At 40.5% G+C, this 21,656-nt stretch overlaps 1 protein-coding gene across 2 annotated transcripts in view; it reads left to right on the forward strand.

Annotated features, from left to right (window-relative positions):
• The window catches only part of DIP2C (disco interacting protein 2 homolog C), a 348,741-nt gene that overhangs the window by 215,655 nt on the left and 111,430 nt on the right, over positions 1 to 21,656 (forward strand). The window contains exons 2-4 of one of the 2 annotated variants that reach the window (XM_083378215.1): positions 2,612 to 2,683; positions 7,771 to 7,941; positions 14,341 to 14,451. In XM_083378215.1, coding sequence (XP_083234341.1) covers positions 2,612 to 2,683; positions 7,771 to 7,941; positions 14,341 to 14,451 — 354 coding nt within the window. Of the gene's footprint in view, positions 1 to 2,611; positions 2,684 to 7,767; positions 7,942 to 14,340; positions 14,452 to 21,656 lie in introns of both variants that reach the window. The other variant, XM_083378214.1, reaches the window with a different exon arrangement.

Below are 21,656 nucleotides of genomic sequence, written 5' to 3' on the forward strand. Positions count from 1 at the left end.
ATAAGCCGAATTTTTCAGCCCACTTTTTGGGCTGAAAATTCCACTTCGGCTTATACTCCAGTCAACAAAAAAAACTTACCGAGGACTTGTGCGCGGCCGAGGCTTTGGTGCTTCTGGGATCGCGCGCACCTCTCCCAAGCCACCGCCGTCCGGAGACCTGACGAAGTTTGGGGAGGTGCGCACGCAAACCTCCCCAAACGTCGGCAGGTCTCCGGACCTCCGCACCCTGCCTGCCTGCTTCTTTCCGCTGCGGAACGAAGCAGCCTGCCTGCTTCTTTCCGCTGCGGAACGAAGCAGCCTGCCTGCTTCTTTCCGCTGCGGAACGAAGCAGCCTGCCTGCTTCTTTCCGCAGCGGAAAGAAGCAGCCTGCCTGATTCTTTCCGCAGCGGAACGAAGCAGCCTGCCTGCTTCTTTCCGCAGCGGAAAGAAGCAGCCTGCCTGCTTCTTTCCACTGCGGAAAGAAGCAGCCTTGCAGAGCGCGGATCCAGCCTCCGCCGGTGGCGGAGGCTTGCAGAACGGCGGATCGGCTTATACTCGAGTCAACAACTTTTCCCAGTTTTGGGGGGTGAAATTGGGGGTCTCGGCTTATACTCGAGTCGGCTTATACTAACTTCTTCAGTCTTCTATGCAGATGCGTTGAGGCTTTTCAAGTAGATGTGCAAAGGATGGTATAACTTGCTGAGTCTAGAAAGAAGATCCACAGAGTATGGATTTTAAAAAAATCAAAATGGTGGTCATAGATGAAGGTCAATGGAGATTCTCAGTCATCCAGGTCATGGTTGTCCCAAAGGTGCTTTTTCAAGAGGCAACTGGACTTTCCTGTTATTTTTTAAAAGACGTTTCACTTCTTATCCAAGAAGCTTCTTCAGCTTTAACTGGATGGCAGGGAATGGAAGGATTTATATTCCTTGCAGACAGCTGGTCATTTGCATTCTTTTTGAAGTTCACTTTCATCTAAATTTACTAACTACTAACAATTTGCAAATGGCTATAGCTACTTGCAACCCTATTTTTTCACGTTCATACCCATATAGCTATAGCCATTTGCAAATTGAAAAACTTGCAAATGCCATAATGGTGGTTCTTTTCTGTGCCATCCCATGTCTACATAACAGTATCCCAAATTCTTCTTTCCCCTTGGAATTAGAAAAGCTCCAAGGGTTTTAGGGAGATCAAGTTTTTTTTTCCTAAGAAGCTTTTAGGGACTGATGTAAATGTTCTCCCTGTCTTTTCTGATTGTTTATGCCTAGAGTTTTCTTGATACACTTGGATTAATGGTTATTAACTCCTGAATTAAGATACAGGTAGTCCTCGGCCTACAAATGTAATTCTGGGCCAAATTGTTGTTGCAGTCGTTAAGCAGATGCAATAGGACCAGAACCAATTTTATGACATTTTATGTGCTGGCCATTAAGTGAATGCAGTGGTCATTAAGAGGCTGCATTTTACTCACTGGTTGTTTTTGCTGGAAACCAGAAGTAAACACCAGAAATTAGCATTGAAAATCATAGTCACATAAATAGCTTTTGGGAAATCTGTCATAACTTCAAACAGTCACTAAGGGATCAGTCATAAACCAAGGATTAACTGTATGGACTGTATTCACTCTTGTTATGGATATGGTGAATACTCTGCTTAGAGCAGTTGAAGCAACTGATAAATCCAAATAATCAAGAAAAGAAAGTAATAAAATAGTATTTTAAAGTTTTGAAGTAGTTTGCCACTAAATGAAAATTACAGGAAGACACAGTTGAGGAAAGAAAGCCACTTGTATTTATTCAGAATGAATGACCTATCCTATTGCCCCACCATTTTATGAATAAATTTGTTGTCCTCTTGAGGCTTTGGCACTGGAGCTTCCCAAATTTTCAGACAACTCAAGATAGGCATTTGGAGAATAGAATAAAACCATGTCAAGCTTTGCAATTCACTAGCAAAACCAGTCAATTAATGGCCCTGTCTTCATTTTTGCTTTTGGCGCATCTCAGGACATAGTATTTTGTCTGTCAAAAAAAAAATATCTTCCCAACTGTATGGCTGAAGGGATAGAAATAGTATCTTTTTATAGCCTGGACTTGAGAAGTTTGATGCAACTGATGCTTTTCATTTTTTACTTCAAGTAGCTCTTCAAAGCTTAGCCAAATGTTTATACAATACTATTATTTCAATGGTGTACCAACAGTTCCAAATCTTTTGTGCATCCTTCATGCTTGATTAAAGAATCCCATTAATAGGGGTGGAAAATGCTAATTGGCAATGTCCTTTGCCAGCTATTACCGGCTCAAATATCCTATATAATCCACTGTTGATTATCATAATGAAAGCTGCTGTATTTTTATAAGACAGAATATCGCAATGACAATACAGCCCTCTGAATCTTGGACTTCCACGATCAGCAGAAAACTACACTGTGAGTTTAGTTGCCAAAAATGGTTCTAGCATAAATTATCTTTTCGAGGCAGAATGTAAATAATATATTTTCAACCATTTATTCATTATGATCATCAAAACAAACAATGGCGCAGTGGGAAAGCAGTTACTACCTTCACTTGAGTGGATGAGTTCTTTCTTCATTAAAGCTGGTCTTGATTTTCTTTGCTTTCTTTGGCAGGTGACATCACACAGAAGGGCTATGAAAAGAAGAGATCAAAATTAATTGGGGCCTACTTGCCACAACCTCAAGGTATGTAGAAATTTAGAAGTAGTGCATGGAATTGTCATGTGTATTAATCATTACAACAATCTGTTAATGTGCATTGTAAAGAGTTTATTATCTGGAGGCACAAAAGAATTGTCAGTATTGTGTAATGTGTGTCAGTTCCTCCGACTAGCTAGTTCTTGTGACAAATGTTCGTCTCCTTGTTTAAATATATGGCACAGGTATGCAGCTCTTCTCATTCCCATCCCAGATTCATAGCACTAGCACTAGCACTTAGGCTTATATACTGCTCCCAATAATCTGGGTCCTCATTTTACTAGTCTCAGAAGGATGGAAGACTGAGTCAACCGTGAGCCGGTCAGGATTGAACTCCTGGCAGTGGGCAGAGTTAGCTTGCTATACTGCATTCTAACCACTGTGCCATCACACAGCAATAGGAATCACATGATAAATGGAGCAAGATGAAATTGTCGAAAAGTATAACTATTTTCAACTAAAATTATGGAAGTAAATAATATCTGACCATATTTTAATTATTTCAAATTTAAAATCAACGATTTTATTTATTTATATTTCATATTTCTAAACTGCCCATCTTCCACAAAGATACTTTCCTAAAGAAATGGATATTTCCAGAAGTAGACATGGTGAGCAGACTATGTTTATAGAATGTGTCCAAAATGTAAAATTTGGAACTGAGGAACTAGAAGGAATGCTGCCTCATTCATGACAAGCAACATTCAGAATTACTGGCCTGAAAAACATCTGTCCACAGTATCTCTGTCTTAAGTGGACCCTACTCCAGTTAATTGACCCCACTTAATCCAGCATTACCTACTAAGGAATATCTGCAGATTTTGGAGAGAATTAGAAAGGAGAGAAAGATTGACAAATCTATTCGGTGGATACTGCAGTCCAAATATTGAACATAAGAGAAAGCCTGGAACCCCTCAGTAGATGACATTTAAGCATCCTGGAGCCAAAGAGAAATTTCCCATTGCCTTTCTCTGGTGGTGGTCTTACAGATCGGAATGAAACTTCTGAAACTCATGTCCTTCCAGTTTTAGAGACAATAAATCTCAGACCAACTGTGCTCTAATTATTCCTCCCTAATCTATTGGATCTAGAGGAGATCAACCCTGACTGCTCTTTAGAAGGCCAGATCCTGAAGCTAAAACTCAAATACTTTGGCCACCTAATGAGAAGGAAGGACTCACTGGAGAAGAGCCTAATGCTGGGAAAGATTGAGGGCAATAGAAGAAGGGGACGACAGAGAATGAGGTGGCTGGATGGAGTCATTGAAGCAGTAGGCGTGAGCTTAGATGGACTCCAGAAGATGGTAGAGGACAGGAAGGCCTGGAGGAACGTTATCCATAGGGTCGCGATGGGTCGGACACGACTTCGCAACTAACAACAACAACAAAATCTATTGGATCTGCTTCTTCCAAAACTGCCCAGCTGCTTAGCATGGCTGAGGAATCTTGGAAGATGTATTTAAAATTCAACTGGAAGGTGTCCAATTGGACAAGGCTATCTCAGATATCAGTATTTGGGACAACTGACAAGCATTCACCTTGGCCCACTTCCTTGTGGTCCACAAAATAGTATCAGAAATTAAATGGTGAGAAATAGGTGATTATTTCATTCATAATGCAGTGAAATTTCTTTGTTTGGATCTACAGTATGATACGGAAACAACTAGACAACTCTCAAAAATAAAATGTTGTATTTTTTAAAAAATAAATAGCCCAAGGTATTAGAAGGGACTTACATCTTTGTTGCCTGCTGGCCAGTTTCTTTCTGTGCTTGCAATTGTAGGCTGTTTAGAGTATAACAGGTATATTCAAGTCCAACTCCCTTGGGCAAGAATTTGGACTAGAAGACCTCCAAGGTCCCTTCTAGCCCTATGATTTTATGATTCTATGAGTGTCTTCCCCTTCCCTCTATGATTCCTGAGTCTAGTAGCTCCCCCCCCCTCTCTCTCTCTCACACACACACACAACCAGTTCAGAATACTATTAGTTGATCAGTGATGTCTAATTAGGTTTGGTCTCAGTCCTTTCTTTCTCTCTTAATAAGAGAAAGAAAAAAACCCAGTAATGGAGCAAAATACTTTATATAAGCCAGTTACAATAATATAAATAAATCTCTATATGTCTTATTATAGAAGAGGAGCAAGGCACAGCTACACATAGCTTATTTTCGTATGCGTAGAAGCCGAGGCTAACAGGCCTATTTCTTCCTGCTTTATCCTCTTATTTTTCCACCCATGCCAGCAGGTGAATGAGTCAGACTAGCTCAATACTGCATGACATCTGAATCCAGGATGAGGTTTTATTGCATCCAGACAAGCAGGATTATTAGCTGGTTTTAAAGGAGTTTTGCCGTTTACTTATAAATCCTGTCTTGCTTGGGCATAATATAATCTGGAATTTGAATCAACAAGTACCGGTAGCTCTGTAGGGATGAGGGGAGCAAAATGTCAGTCTGAAAAGGTTGCATGGACTCACATTGTGCACTTAATTGCTGTAGGAAGTCTGCCATTAGTCTCCAAAAGTTTCACTAAGTTTTCCCAAACAAGGCAGTATCAGGATTTGATTCCAGGCCTTCTCCAGATATTTAAGAAGGCTTTTGAAGTGTACGCATTCCCCAGAACCTGTGACACCATAGGATCTAAATCAAGGGTTAGAAAAGGAGGGTCTGGAATCAAAACTCTCCTTCTGAGGGATGCTGTATCCCTTTTCTCTCAGATGACTAAGGCATTTTGTGGGACTTGGCCAATAGTTTTAAGTAGATGATGCTCATCTAGTTCTCAGAATTTCCTGTCTGGCAAAACTAGTTTTGGATTTAAAATTTTAGATTTACATTGATATTTCCAGTCCTCAAGGCCAATTAACTTTTAGATTATGACTCCCTAAAAAGAATATATGTATGTATGTATATAAGCATGTATGTACGTGTGTGTGTGTGTGTGTGTGTGTGTGTGTGTGTGTGTGTGTGTAAACTAGACAGCGGCAGATTGGGAAGGCTGCACTAGGATAACTTTATACACATAGATTAGAAAAAAATAGAACTATGCATGTTTGCTGTATAAGCATACACAATGCAAACAGACATATTATCTACACATACATAAATATAATAATATGAATTGTCTATTGAATTATCCATACATTTTTTGGCCTCAATGCATGTTATAGATAGCCCTGTCTTAAGAACCACAAGTGGGACTGTAAACTCCATTGCTAAGCAAAACATTGCAAGATTTCATTAGACTTACGATGTCATTTCTGTTATGGTCCTTAAGCAAATGATCAAGTGATCTCCACTTGCAATTTTACTGCCAGGATCTTCCCCACTGTAACTCCTCATATACAAGTAGTCCTCACTTAATTGACCTATCAAGCAGCTGTTCAAAGTTATGACTGCAATGAAAAGCTAACTTTATGACAAGCCCTTGCATTTATGACTGTGGCTGCGTCCCCACAGTTATGAGATCAAAATTTGGGCATTTTACAACTACTGGGCATTTATGATTGTCCCAGAATCTCATGGTTGCATTATTGCACTTGCTGAATTCCATCCAGTAGAATTGATGGAGAAGCTTCATGAAGCATTTACAGTCTGATCTCCATATCATGTAGCAACAAATAATAAGCTCTAAAACAACTTTCACTTACATTTACATAGTCTCCAGGCTACAATCTGGAAGATCACAAATGGGATTTCATAAATTTAGTATTCTTCCAAACCAAGTATAAAGAATATGACATTTTTAACCATTATTCACACAGAAAATTAACTTAGAAAGGCCACTCCATATACAAAACCATTTAATTATTTGAGCCCTACTTTTCTCATTTTAGAATTTAAGCCATGAACAGAATATACAAAGGTCAAAATCTATCCTTCAGAGGAGTCCAACAATCTATTGGCAACTAATTTTTTAGCTAAAACAGTCCAAATTTTTGTTACATTATTTTAAGAAAAATAATTTTGTTTGCCAAGAAATTCAAAATCCTATTCTAAGAATGAATATAACATATAATTTACCTGTTCCATTATGCAAATAGAGCAAGTATTTTTGCATAATTTGTTTTGCTTTTCTTGAGAGGCAGTTCACACAAACACTTTTTCCAATCTGAAGTAGAAGGATAAAAAATCTTGACTATAGTTTTTTCTCAGACATCAGAAATCCAGCAGATAAACTCTTCCAACATCTTTGCATTTGTAGTCTTCTAGCATTCTTACTCTTTAAAAAAAATGTGATTGCTAGAATACTAAGTTCAGTCTCTGCTAACACATTCTGCAGATCCCCTGCCAGATTTATGGAATTTGTCCTGCATTAGCTATTTCTCCTAAAACAAAGTTGGTTGGGAAAAATATGTTAGGAGATGCCCCTATGTGGTTCTCTCATTCTGTTATGCCAACAGAATGAGCAGCTGCTTAGTTGCACACTACTGCTTCCCAGAGCCAGGAGATTATGTATTTGTCATAGTTTTTGTTCCTATATTTCTGTCTCCAGACAAAATTGGTGTTTTCTTCTGATGAAACTTGCTTGCTTCTAGATTCTTCCAAAGGGAATTGCTCTGCCCATTTTGGGGAAGATGTTGTTTTAAAGTGCCATTATTTGCACTTCAATCACTATTTGCTATGATCTATTGGAAAATGCAGTGTCAATTGTTGGGAAAGTTTGGTGTTTTACATCTTTAAACCAAAACAATTTAATTCTGCATGTAATACTTTGGATAAGGTGCCTTTACGCTTTGAGTAAACATACCCAAAATACTGGGTAATACTGGCCGTAAACGAAAAGGCAACTCTTGACTATTTCAACATCCAGTCTTCTGGCTGCTGCTTTGTTGACATTACAAACACCAATGTTGGCTTAGTGGGAAATTGATTATGTGGCTCTGTTTTACAATGTTTGTATATGTGTTTGTATGTTTGGGGGTGGGGGTGGATGTATGTATATGTGCAGGTACACCTGCTTTGGGACTTGTGTGTGTACATACTTCAACTGCATGGGGGCTGAAACTCCATTCGTGGCTGTAACAAATGTAAAAAAACTAAACATGATTTAATTAGTTTTTTTCAAATTGTTACAGCAGCGAATGGAGCTGCCGCGGTACGGTGTAGACTGCAGCACAGTGAAGGGCCAGCAAGAAGGATGCACCGCACTAGCAACATTGGGGTCTGTGACATCCGGGAAGCAGCAGCTAGAGAGCGCACAGCACCGCACAGCACAGCAGCAAACCGTCCCCTCTTTTACTTTCGTTTTGGTGAGCACAACAACTGTACTTATGTTTATATATCTCTATATGTTTGACAAGCATTTTGACAGAAAGTTGGATTTCATGGACATGGTGTGTGAGGAAGTTATAGCACAGAAAAGTGACATTTGCAATCCCAGAATTGCACACCATTTGTGTATTGTTTCACGATGTGCATTTAATACCGAAATATGTTCTCCAGGTACATTTTTGGGACTGCTAAATATTCCTGGTCAAAGTTAAAAGCATTTGAGAATTGGATTTTGTTTGACATTCCAAAGCCATCTCTGAAAGACAAGTGTTGACTTAGTCAGGGTTATTACTGCCAACTCATTTACTACTTTGGGAAAAGAGGCTTGAAAAATGTGTAACATAAATTATTGATCCACACATTGTGTTTTAGAGTATTGTGTGAAGCAAAAAATAGCAGTTTACTATAAAACTATGTTTAGGAAATTAGTGATATCTATGAAGGTCATTATTGCTTCTCTGCTCAGCCTTCTGAAAACAAGGACCATATTCCAATATACGGTAGATCTCTGCTCTTTTCCACAATGCACTATCTGAAGGACAATTCTTTGTGGTCTTGCTTGGTAGCTCTATGACCTCTAATGAAACATTCTTCTATTACATAGGCCTTTCTCTGGTTATATTTGAGATGGCATTAAAACATCTACAGTATTTGAAGGTGTCCTTTCCATGGATTTGATGCTGATCAATGATGGAGACATAAATGAATTCATTCTTACCCTGTCTTGTTCCAGCATCATGAAAAATTTGGATGCTGTGGCAGATGTAGCCACAGAAAGATGATTTTCTGAGCCATGTTCCCATGTGGGGGGAGCCTCTAAGTATGTTTACAGCCTAAATTATAATTGGTGATAGGGCTAATTCAGAATCTGTGTGTATAGATGTCTTGAGTGATGAGGGTTTCATTAACAGGGCTAGTTCAGAAACCAACCCACAAGCTCGGAGAACGAAGCTTCACCGTCATCTTACACCCAAGTTACAGATATTCATCACTATTGCATCTCTGAGTGAATTGCAGATTTTTTAAATCTCTAGCTGTCCAATAAAAGCAATAACTATTAGGTTTAGCCCAAGAACGAATAGTACAATCCAGCCAGAGTTCAGTTCTTTATTTGCCTACACACAGTAGACAGAATCTTGCCAGATTAAACTCTTATTAATCTCACCCTAATGGATATACCCTACGGCCTAGGCGATTCTAAGGAGCAACTATCCTAACTCTGTTCCTCTATCTCCTGCCCATCTGTTGGCTCTGCTGTCTCTTGTTTCCTCTCACTCCTTCTTCACTGTATTTCATCACACTAGGTCCCCTCCGTAGGCACTATCTCTTACAGTAACTGAAATCCCCCCCCCTAAATTAGCGAAGTATATGCATGAATTTGGAAGGAAAATGGGAATCAATCTATATGTGAAAGGACTTACATGATTGCTGCAGATACGGAGCACACAATTCTATCTTGTTCCTTAATTTTTAGAATATTGACACCTGCCCTATTTTCATCTGACTATAGTTGTTGGACCTGATCCATCAAACAATTAAGAGCAAACAACAAAACAAAAACACCCTAAAAGCAGAATACATTTTGTTAAAATGAGGATGTCATATGCAAAATCAGATTATTTCATACTACTTGCTACTATTTCATGGAAATGCTTCTGGAAGATAGAATTCTAATGTCAGATTTGGGAAAGATAGTTTAGAAATTTTGTCTGGGATCTTCTGTATTCAAACTTATTTTATTAATTGACAATCTTCCCATTTAAAGGCAGAAACAACTTTCAATTCCATTCTCACCCACTACAATGAGTTCGTTGGGATGGAAGTATGAATGATTTATAGTAAAAAAATAGTGTGTTAGTTATATCTGAATACTACATGCAGAACATGCACACCCATATATTTAAAATGAACTTAACTAGGAAAAGAACATTATTGTTCCATGTTGCAGAGTTAAGTAAAACATTCTAACAGGAAATGGTTAATAGAAAAAGGAGAGGTAAAGGACATCAACAATCTGGAATAAGTTCAGAGAGTGGCTATCAAGAGGAGGGCAGGATCTGGAAACCACCATTTAAAAGACCTGGGATGTTTGAGCTGTAAAGAACTGAGGGAGGACATGATAGCAGGCAGTTTTTAGATACTTATGGATTATTAAATGGATAAGGTGGTAAACTTACTCTCTGTTGTTCAGAGAGCAGAACAAGAATTAGTGGTTTGAAAATACAGGGAACTAGATTTATGTTAGGTGTTAGAAGGAATAAACAGAACCTTAAAAACATGTTAGAGTTTCTCCAACTCTCGTAGAGCAGAGTCATAGAGCAACAATATTTTCTTCCTCACTCCCTCCTCCCTTTGTGGGCTAAGCTGATGTTTTTATAATAGCTGTTGCATAACTTCTTCAAGGCTATCTCCATTCTCTTCTACAATAATATATTCTCCGTCTCTATAGGACTTTGGTCAGAGGCTGGAAATGTTCAAGAGATGTTGCATTGAATAAAGCACTGAGTAGGTGGCTGGAGTAGAGAGTGGATGACCTCTGATGTCTCTTCCAATTGATTGTATAAGAATTAAGATGCTGGGAGAGATGGGTGTAAATATATATTATGTAAATATATATTATGTAGCTACCATTTTCCATTCTTGAATCTAAGAAGATTGGTTCCAAATTCCATAAGAATCAAAATGATGTATCTTTCCTCAAACTAAAGCACTCTTACTCCATTAAGGGAGGGGCAGTATTAAAATACTGAAATAAAGATTGTTGTCTGACTTTGAGTTTTTAAGTCTTGATTCCTTTTTTTCTGGATTTGGTCCCAGGTAACAGTTGCAGTTGCTGATTGTTCATTTCCTTCCTCTCAAAAGCACAGATAGTGGCAAGAGAACAAATCTTCCTCAGGATTCATTGAGGAGGAAACGTTGGTTGCTTATTGATTACGTCTTACTTATATGTAAGAGCTCAAAACTAGAGGCTAAGGCATAGCAATTTAGATTAGGAGATTCTTGGTTCAGTCTGCCTTGACTGCCATTAAGTCAGCTTCCTCATGTGAAGCTTTTCAGATATATTGATATCCCAGAAATCAGTTGATTCCAAAGTATCAGATTGCATTAGGAGGTCTAAAGAAATTGTAAGGATATAAGTTGTCCTGGAATTGTTAGGCTCCCTCTAAAGGACTCAGCAATAAATTACAGATATTCTCATTGTAGATGGCTCTTAAGTATGGATAAGGCTCACAGACACAGATCAATTAGAAAAGAATCTTTATTGCAAGCAAGAATGAACCCAGCTGAATCAGTTGGTTGCTTATTCCCAGTGACAGTCTTCTTATACCCACTGTCATTTAAACTTCCATTTTCTTCTGGCCTTTCTCACAAATCAACGTTTCTCCTGACAGTGATGGCTTTTTAGTCAAGTAGTTCTTAAATATTTGCATAGTCCCAACTTTGGCTTTAGATATTCTGGTCCTCACATTAACTATCAGTATTCTGTGTCATATAATAGCCAACCAAATGCATCTATGAAGCCAACTTATATGGACAGACAGGCAAAATCTTTTGACTGTCATTTTTTAGTAGCAGTCAAAGATTTAAAAGATAACCTTCAGTTATCAAGATTTAGAGCCAATGATTTCCCAATTTCATTGAATCTATCAAATCCAAGTTAGTGGTCATTACCATGTATGATGGAAGTTTTTCTCTTTTTTTAGTTCACTTTAATCTTCTTTGTAGATTAAAACAAGGCTTCAGAAGAGAATTCCTTTCAAGTAATTGAACGTTGGATGCATTACACTACCAATTAATTTATTGATTTTATATATTTATTTTCATCATGCATTTTCCAAACAAAGGACAAGTTAATTCTGCTTCCAATCACATTTCATTGAGAAATGTGATAATTAACATTTTTCTAGATGGGGTATGCATTGTGGAGTTATTCCTAGAAAACATATCAAAAGAGATTTCAAGGGATATCAGTACACAGTTTTACTAGATTTAATCCTCCATGCAAGGCAATAGCAATGAATCTATAACATCTACAGATTGCCTTGTGCATTATTTATTTGCACAAATTTTATTCTGGAAAAAGAAATTCCATCTGACTACGTTCCAACATTTTATGTGCCAGACAGGTGGATGATGTTTCTATGAAGGCTACCTTCCTCTTGATAACAACAGTTTAATTTTTGAGAATTTTGTGTCTTATCTGGATACCAAAAGCTTAATATTTTGTGTTCTATATTTACCCTGCAAGAAAAAAAAATAGGCTGTTTTTAAAAATTGCAACTGACTAGTCTTGCTGAATACCTAATAAAAGCTTGTGCTGGGCTTCTATTGTTTGAAAAAAATTTGGGAACCAGCCATAAAATCATATTTATATCCCTCGTACATGGGAGAGAGGGGGAGAAGGTCCTATTTTGACCTTTAATAGAGGCAGAAAATGGAATTAGACATTTTCTATTTAAGGCTTCTTACCAGAGAAATATGCTCATGTCATTGGAAAAAATGAATGAGCCAGCAATTGACCACTGCATGGACAGGAGACAAGAAGACCCAGTTCCAAGGAGAATAAAAATTGAGACTCACCAATTATTTAGATAATCTCTATAGCTGCAGATTTATAATATTCTAAGAATATCATAACATATAAAAAAGCTGACTAACAATTCTTTTTGGTCATATTGACACCAGACGCCAAGATTTCACAGTTGGAAATAGAAAATGAAATTGTACAAAGAGAAGAAACACGGTGGATAGGATGCAAAAAGCTTCCCCAGCTCAAGGATTATCAGCCCACTTCAATTGATACTTTGCCATCTTTGCCTTATCTGAAAATTATAGTGTTCTAGTATTATGCAACATACTCTCTCATTGGCTTGTAAAACTGGATAAGGTATTGCAAGGTAAATAAAAATATTGTGCTTAAGTCCTGCAATATACAATAGGTAAGAAAGGGAATTCTAATGATCATCTTTAATTTTTCATTGGTGTCAAGTTGGAGGGTAGATAAACTAACTTTCAAATAAGCAGAATTGCGTTTTTTTGTCCCCTGTGGTTCTTATCACCATAGTATCTAATTTGTGGACCTAAAATAGAGCTGTCGCCTGCTCCAAGCACAACCACATGATGCTCTTTGGAAAGAGCTGCCGAACTGATTATTTCAATTAACTCGTGTTTATTTTTAACCATTTGCCAGGACAGTACGGAGCACATAATCCATTACGGAGTTATTTCTTGTTCCAACTCCTAACGTGCTTGTTTTTTTTTTGTGTGTAACATGCTGTAGAGCCTAAATGCTCTTTGTTTGGAGATAGTACCAAATGGGATATTAAAAACTCTACCTCAGTATTCTTTCTCCTTCAGTCGAACAGACTTGGATCCATCTTCAAAAGATAGTAACATCTGGAGATAGCAGATGGGGTTCACTGAGCTCAAGTGCTGGGAAAACCTTGTTTTGGAAAGGCTCAGTGGGTATATTTTGATTTGATGCATAAAATCAACAGAAGTGCCTGGTGACTCTCTAGAGCTGCAGAGCAGATGTAGTTCACAAGAACTCTGCACCTGGGCTCATCCTCACTTCGTTCCTTTTCTGTGACAGAAGTGGGAGAGCAGATCGTTTATTTCTCATTGTGACAGACAGAAAGCTTCTCCACTACTTCAATGGAGAAAGAATTGCTTTTGTCTGCTTAGGTGGAACATAGGAGAAATTGTCCTCATCTTTCTGTTTCAAGAAAGAATTCCTTCCATTTATTCTGAAGATAGCAAGAGCAATATTTCATGAGGAGAGTCCTTTTCTATCTAGAGCTCAACCTTAACCCAGGAAAGGCACAATTCAAACTTGGGTTGATGTTTCACTTCTGGAAGCATCTGAATTGGTTTGCTTTTTCTTGTACTATGGTTATTTATATAAAACTGTTAGTGCACTTTCACTTTACAATATTAAAAATGATTAGCAAACATTGGTTGACTTGGCTCATAAAATATTTAATTATATACCAATGGAAGGTGGGCAGAATTACTACAATTGATGCTGCTGTTTTATCATTCTGACTCTGCCAGACATTATCCATTTCTGATTTGTACAGTCCTAACATGACAATATCCACAAAAGTGCATATCCCAGAGTTGTTATTCTGTAGCATTTTGCACATTTGTGCTGCATTTAATGACAGTAATGTACATGTTTTGTTCACACTTTTGATTTTGAACAATGTCATAAAATCCTATGTTATAATAATTTCTTTGCTTTGTATTAACTCTAGCATAGAGTTCTTGAGCAGGTCAAAGTTTTATTTGCATCCACTGTGTGCCATGGTTACCATAATTTTAAAAAATAATGCAACAGAATCTGATATTTTTTCCTCTTTTTTCCACAAACACAGGAGTGGATCAAGCACTGCCACAAGAACGCAGAACACCCGTAACTCCATCCTCTTCCTCTCGATACCATCGCCGCAGATCCTCAGGGTCACGAGATGAGCGCTATCGGTCAGGTGTGTACAACAACAATAACAGTGTGTGTGTGTGTGTATTAGAAGGGAACATTCAGGAAAGTAAGGCAGCTTTCAGACTATTCTCCTTTCCCTCCGCCCCTCCCCTCCCCTCCCCTCCCCTCTAGTTATTTCTTGATGGGAAGGTTACAATGAAAGAGAATGGCTGCCCCAATATCACCCACTGAGTGTTGGGCCAAGAATAGGGTTGGTCCTGTGTCTCCCCAGTCATAACGCAACCACTTGACCACTATATGATTCATTCAAATCTCCCTCTGAGATATCAGATCTATCTTGGATAGATTCATCTTATCAAATCTATTTTGTGATATGACTCTTAATCATGTTTCCTGAATAAGATCTCTACTTTACATAATGGCAAGGGAATATTATCAAGATTGTATAAATAAAACTTCCACACTGAAAATACGAACGTCTCTTAAAAGTCCATAAAATGGGATAATAATTAAGATCACACTGGAATTCTTTATAATAAATAAACATTGGAATATCAAAATATAATATTTTGTTGGATCAGTGGTATCTGTACAGATTGGTTTTGGCAAAAAAAAAAGAAAATTGAAAAACTTATGAAAGACAAATTCAATTCAATTACATTATATGTTAGCAGGATTAATAATGTTTTTCATTATTGTCTGTATGGGACAGGATAGAAACGTTTCAAATATTTGTATCTTCAAGTTAGATTATATACAGACGTGTGCGTATATGTTTCTAGTTTCATACCCAGTTAGTATTACCTTCAACTTTGAATTGTTATTATTCATAAATTTATTTTATAAAAACAAAGGAAGCTAAATTATAAAGAAACCTATCTTGAGAGTTCATTAAAATGATTCTCTATAGGCAGCTCAAATCATGCTCTTCATGCTGGAGAGGAGAAAATTACCTTCTGGCTCAAGAAAATGTCAGTAGCTGCTAAAATACTAACATGAGCTTTTGAACAGCAATACCTCAACACTCCTGCACTATATTCAAGTTCTACTTGTTTGTTCTGAATGCTTTTCCCCTGCTCCAACAGAAAAAACAATCACCTTAAAAAACCCCTAATATTTGAATGTCACAGAAGCAGAAAAATAAGAGCATTAATTTTTTAATTCAACTCTTACAATCTCAAAGCCAAATGAGAACCTGTTAACTTGTTTTGTAAAGCACCAAGATAACATCACCTGATTCACACATCACCAGCTAATATGGTTTGTCTGAGCTTAGTCATTGTACCTAGTAAAGTATAACTTATGTTTTAGGGTTATGTGAACCTGGATTATCTCCTTCCTTCCTTCCTTCCTTCCTTCCTTCCTTCCTTCCTTCCTTCCTTCCTTCCTTCCTTCCTTCCTTCCTTCCTCCCTAACTCCCTCCCTCCCTCAAAATGGATGGGATGGAGATGAGATTTTCCTTCCCCACAAGCCACAAACCATCCTCAGAGCCCCAGGCCATCCAGTAAAATCAGATTTTGATACCGTTCTGGAAGGCCAAAATGGAGAGGGCAGGGCTCACCTCCAATGGAAGAATGTTGCACAGGGTTGGGCCACAGCAAAAAAAAACCCTCTTCTCCTTGATACTCTCTGCTTCAATTCCTTAGCATGTGGGATGTGTAGCAGGCCTCTTCCCCTGGCATGGACCAAATTCCTCTGCAAGGCCCTTTAAATGATAGCAACATTTTGCAGCTCTTATGGCCACAAGATAGTCTTTAATTGTGACTCTAACCCATATCCGGTAAGCTTCATTCTTAGTTTTCCTCCAGTAGTACTCTACTTGCCTTTTGGTCCTATTCAGAACTCACAGCTTCTGCATAAACCAAGAGGAGTTTGGGTGCTGATTGGCCATGTGAGGACACATGGACACAATCCTGTCCAGGACCTTGGCCACTTTCTGATTCCAAATGGTGGCCAAGACCTCCATAGGAATGTGCAGTAGAGTCCTCCAGGACCAGCTGGAGGATAGCAGCTTCTTCTGAATTAATTGTCAAGAGCAGATAATTCAAATAAGGCCTGTCTCTCGCTGTCTATTAATACTGCTTGGGACCGGCCTTGGAGAAGCAAGTTGAGCCAGCACAACACTGTGCTGCCCAACCCCATCCTCCGCAGCTATTGAGAGGTCAAGGAGAAGAAGGATGGTTGCACTACCCATCCCATTCTCATCATCTGGAAAATCTTATAGCCACCAGGGCATAGTCTAATCATGGCAGGGGAAATACCATATCATGTCTAATGATGACAGATTCCCCTCCATATCATGTTGCCAGTGCTCTGACAAGAAAATCATATCCGTGGTGTGGCCACTATCTCAAGTGGGTCTTAGATGATCTGGGATAGATTGATGGCCATGAAGTCCTGGGCTGCTTCTGAGGCCAAGTCAGGGATAGGATGGAAGTCCCCTATGACCATCAACCTGGGGACCTCCACCAGCAGACCCGAGATGGCCTTCAGCAGTGTAACAGGTAGGCTAGTACAACAGCAACACTCCCAGTTGGTTTATGTTTTCCACCACATTCCCAAAATGGTGGCTAGACACTGGACAAACTACATCCCTAGGATATTCCCCAGCTCCTTCTGAAACCCATGTGAGTCTGTTGGTCACCAAGGGTGGACCATTCAAATAGAGCCTTGCTCCCTATTAAAACCAATTAGGACCAGCCTAATTAGGAGAGTAGCTGAACCAGTGCAACACTGTGCCACCTAGTCCCATCCCTGGTAGCCACTGAGATATCAAGAAGGATGGTTGCACTACCCTATCCCACTCTTTCCAGAGGTCATCCACAAGGGTGAACAATGCTATTTCTCTCCTATAACCTGCCCTCAAACCTACAGAAGGGTTCGGATCATTCATTTCAACCAGGACCATCCAGAGTCCTAGTTTCCTTTTTTCCATCACATTCCCAAGATAGTGAGGAGGGACAGGGATCTAAAAAGCAGATAGTTGCCTTAATAGCCCTTATGGATCCTGTCTGCTTTCTCAGATATAACAGAGTTAAACTGCTCCCAGATAATCTGCCAAATCCATTCCCCGGGTCTCTCCAATGGACCTGATGTATGTGTGGACTCAAACTGAGAATGAATCCAAGCAATTATATCCATCACATGTTTAACAAATTCCTCTGCATAGCCTTTAAATGCTTACCCCAGCCCTCTTTTTCAAAGAGGAATTGGTGACCACGAACAGGCACATCAGACAACATTGGAGATGCAGTTTGACTGGAGAAATACTGACTTTTGCCACTCGTACCAGCATAAGGCAGGTCTAACACGTGTCCGGTCAGCTTCATTCTTAGTTTTCTTCTAGCACCATTTTAGTTGCCTTTTGGTCCTTTTTGAGAACCCTCACCTCCTCCATGAACCATGGGGAGTTTTGGGACTGAGAGCACATAAGCATGATCCTATCCAAGGCCTCACCTACGTTCTGATTCCAAGTTGCGGCCATGACCTCCACAAGTCTGTGCAGCAGAACCCGTAGGATATCCCCCCAACTCCTTCTGAAACCCGAGCGAGTCCATTAATCGCCAAGGATGAACCATTCAAATGGGGCCTGCCACTTGCCAGAGAACAACCACAAGTGCAAACAATGAGGTTTCTCTCCCATAACCACTTTTTCCACCATCTTTCTTAGAAAGGTGAAGGGGACACCAGACAAACCAAACCTCCAGCTCTTTTTGAAACCCAAATGGGTCCATTGGTTGCTGAAGGCGAACCATTCAAATAGGGCCTGCTTCTTGATCCCGTCTAATACTACTTGGGACCCAGCCTTGGAGAAGGGACTTGAACCAGCGCAACACTGTGCTGCCCAGCCCAATCCTCCGCAGCCATTGAGAGGTCAAGGAGAAAAATTACGGATGCATTACCCCCTCCCACCCTCACCAGAGATCATCCACAAGTGTGAACAATGCCATTTTTCTCCGATAACCTGCCCTGAAACTTTGCAGAGAGGGTCCATATCATTCATTTCAACCAGGACCCTCCAGAGTCCTGGTTTCCTTTTTCAATCACATTCCCAAAATAGTGAGGTAGACACTGGACAAACCAAATCCCCAGGTTATCCTCACTGCTGCTTCTGAAAGCCAAGTGGGTCCCTTAATTGCCATTCAAATGGGGCCTGCCACTTTTGCTCCCTATTAATACTGCTTGGGACCAGCCTTGTAGAAGGAACTTGAACCAGCAAAGCATTGTTCTGTTCAGCCCATCCTCCATAAAACTTGAGACCCAGCCTTGGAGAAGGGACTTGAACCAGTGCAATACTGGTTCAAATGGAGCCTACCACTCATTCCCTATTAAAATTGCTTGGGACCAGCCTTGAAGAAGGGACTTGAACCAGCACAACACTGTGCTGCCCAGCCCCATCCTCTTCAGCCATTGAGAGGTCAAAGAGAAGAAGGATGGTTGCATTACTCATGCCATTCTCATCATCTGGAAAATCTTATAGTCACCAGGGCGTAGTCTAATCATGGCAGGGGAAATACCATATCATGTCTAATGATGACAGATTCCCCTCCATATCATGTTGCCAGTGCTCTGACAAGAAAATCATATCCGCGGTGTGGCCACTATCTCAAGTGGGTCTTAGATGATCTGGGATAGATTGATGGCCATGAAGTCCTGGGCTGCTTCTGAGGCCAAGTCAGGGATAGGATGGAAGTCCCCTAGGACCATCAACCTGGGGACCTCCACCAGCAGACCCGAGATGGCCTCCAGCAGTGTAACAGGTAGGCTAGTACAACAGCAACACTCCCAGTTGGTTTATGTTTTCCACCACATTCCCAAAATGGTGGCTAGACACTGGACAAACTACATCCCTAGGATATTCCCCAGCTCCTTCTGAAACCCATGTGAGTCTGTTGGTCACCAAGGGTGGACCATTCAAATAGAGCCTTGCTCCCTATTAAAACCAATTAGGACCAGCCTAATTAGGAGAGTAGCTGAACCAGTGCAACACTGTGCCACCTAGTCCCATCCCTGGTAGCCACTGAGATATCAAGAAGGATGGTTGCACTACCCTATCCCACTCTTTCCAGAGGTCATCCACAAGGGTGAACAATGCTATTTCTCTCCTATAACCTGCCCTCAAACCTACAGAAGGGTTCAGATCATTCATTTCAACCAGGACCCTCCAGAGTCCTAGTTTCCTTTTTTCCATCACATTCCCAAGAAAGTGAGGAGGGACAGGGATCTAAAAAGCAGATAGTTGCCTTAATAGCCCCTATGGATCCTGTCTACTTTCGCAGATATAACAGAGTTAAACTGCTCCCAGATAATCTGCCAAATTCATTCCCCGGGTCTCTCCAATGGACCTGATGTATGTGTGGACTCAAACTGAGAATGAATCCAAGCAATTATATCCATCACGTGTTTAACAAATTCCTCTGCATAGCCTTTAAATGCTTACCCCAGCCCTCTTTTTCAAAGAGGAATTGGTGACCACGAACAGGCACATCAGACAACATTGGAGATGCAGTTTGACTGGAGAAATACTGACTTTTGCCACTCGTACCAGCATAAGGCAGGTCTAACACGTGTCCGGTCAGCTTCATTCTTAGTTTTCTTCTAGCACCATTTTAGTTGCCTTTTGGTCCTTTTTGAGAACCCTCACCTCCTCCATGAACCATGGGGAGTTTTGGGACTGAGAGCACATAAGCATGATCCTATCCAAGGCCTCACCTACGTTCTGATTCCAAGTTGCGGCCATGACCTCCACAAGTCTGTGCAGCAGAACCCGTAGGATATCCCCCCAACTCCTTCTGAAACCCGAGCGAGTCCATTAATCGCCAAGGATGAACCATTCAAATGGGGCCTGCCACTTGCCAGAGAACAACCACAAGTGCAAACAATGAGGTTTCTCTCCCATAACCACTTTTTCCACCATCTTTCTTAGAAAGGTGAAGGGGACACCAGACAAACCAAACCTCCAGCTCTTTTTGAAACCCAAATGGGTCCATTGGTTGCTGAAGGCGAACCATTCAAATAGGGCCTGCTTCTTGATCCCGTCTAATACTCCTTGGGACCCAGCCTTGGAGAAGGGACTGGAACCAGCGCAACACTGTGCTGCCCAGCCCAATCCTCCGCAGCCATTGAGAGGTCAAGGAGAAAAATTACGGATGCATTACCCCCTCCCACCCTCACCAGAGATCATCCACAAGTGTGAACAATGCCGTTTTTCTCCGATAACCTGCCCTGAAACTTTGCAGAGAGGGTCCATATCATTCATTTCAACCAGGACCCTCAAGAATCCTGGTTTCCTTTTTCAATCACATTCCCAAAATAGTGAGGTAGACACTGGACAAACCAAATCCCCAGGTTATCCTCACTGCTGCTTCTGAAAGCCAAGTGGGTCCCTTAATTGCCATTCAAATGGGGCCTGCCACTTTTGCTCCCTATTAATACTGCTTGGGACCAGCCTTGTAGAAGGAACTTGAACCAGCAAAGCATTGTTCTGTTCAGCCCATCCTCCATAAAACTTGAGACCCAGCCTTGGAGAAGGGACTTGAACCAGTGCAATACTGGTTGAAATGGAGCCTGCCATTTGTTCCTTACTAAAACTGCTTGGGACCGGCCTTGAAGAAGGGACTTGAACCAGCACAACACTGTGCTGCCCAGCCCCATCCTCTTCAGCCATTGAGAGGTCAAAGAGAAGAAGGATGGTTGCACTACTCATGCCATTCTCATCAGAGATCATCTGGAAAATATTATAGCCACCAGGGCGTAGTCTAATCATGGCAGGGGAAATAACCATATCATGTCTAATGATGACAGATTCCCCTCCATATCATGTTGCCAGTGCTCTGACAAGAAAATCTTATCCGCGATGTGGCCACTATCTTGAGTGGGTCTTAGATGATCTGGGATAGATTGATGGCTGTGAAGTCCTGGGCTGCTTCTGAGGCCAAGTCAGGGATAGGATGGAAGTCCCCTAGGACCATCAACCTGGGGACCTCCACCAGCAGACCCGAGATGGCCTGCAGCACAGGTAGGCTAGTACAACAGCAACACTCCCAGTTGGTTTATGTTTTCCACCACATTCCCAAAATGGTGGCTAGACACTGGACAAACTACATCCCTAGGATATTCCCCAGCTCCTTCTGAAACCCATGAAAGTCTGTTGGTCACCAAGGGTGAACCATTCAAATGGGGCCTGCCACTCGCTCCCTATTAAAACTGCTTGGGACCAGCCTTGAAGGAGGGACTTGAACCAGCACATTA

Source organism: Vipera ursinii (genome assembly GCF_947247035.1).
Source record: "Vipera ursinii genome assembly, chromosome: Z".
NCBI lineage: Eukaryota > Metazoa > Chordata > Lepidosauria > Squamata > Viperidae > Vipera > Vipera ursinii.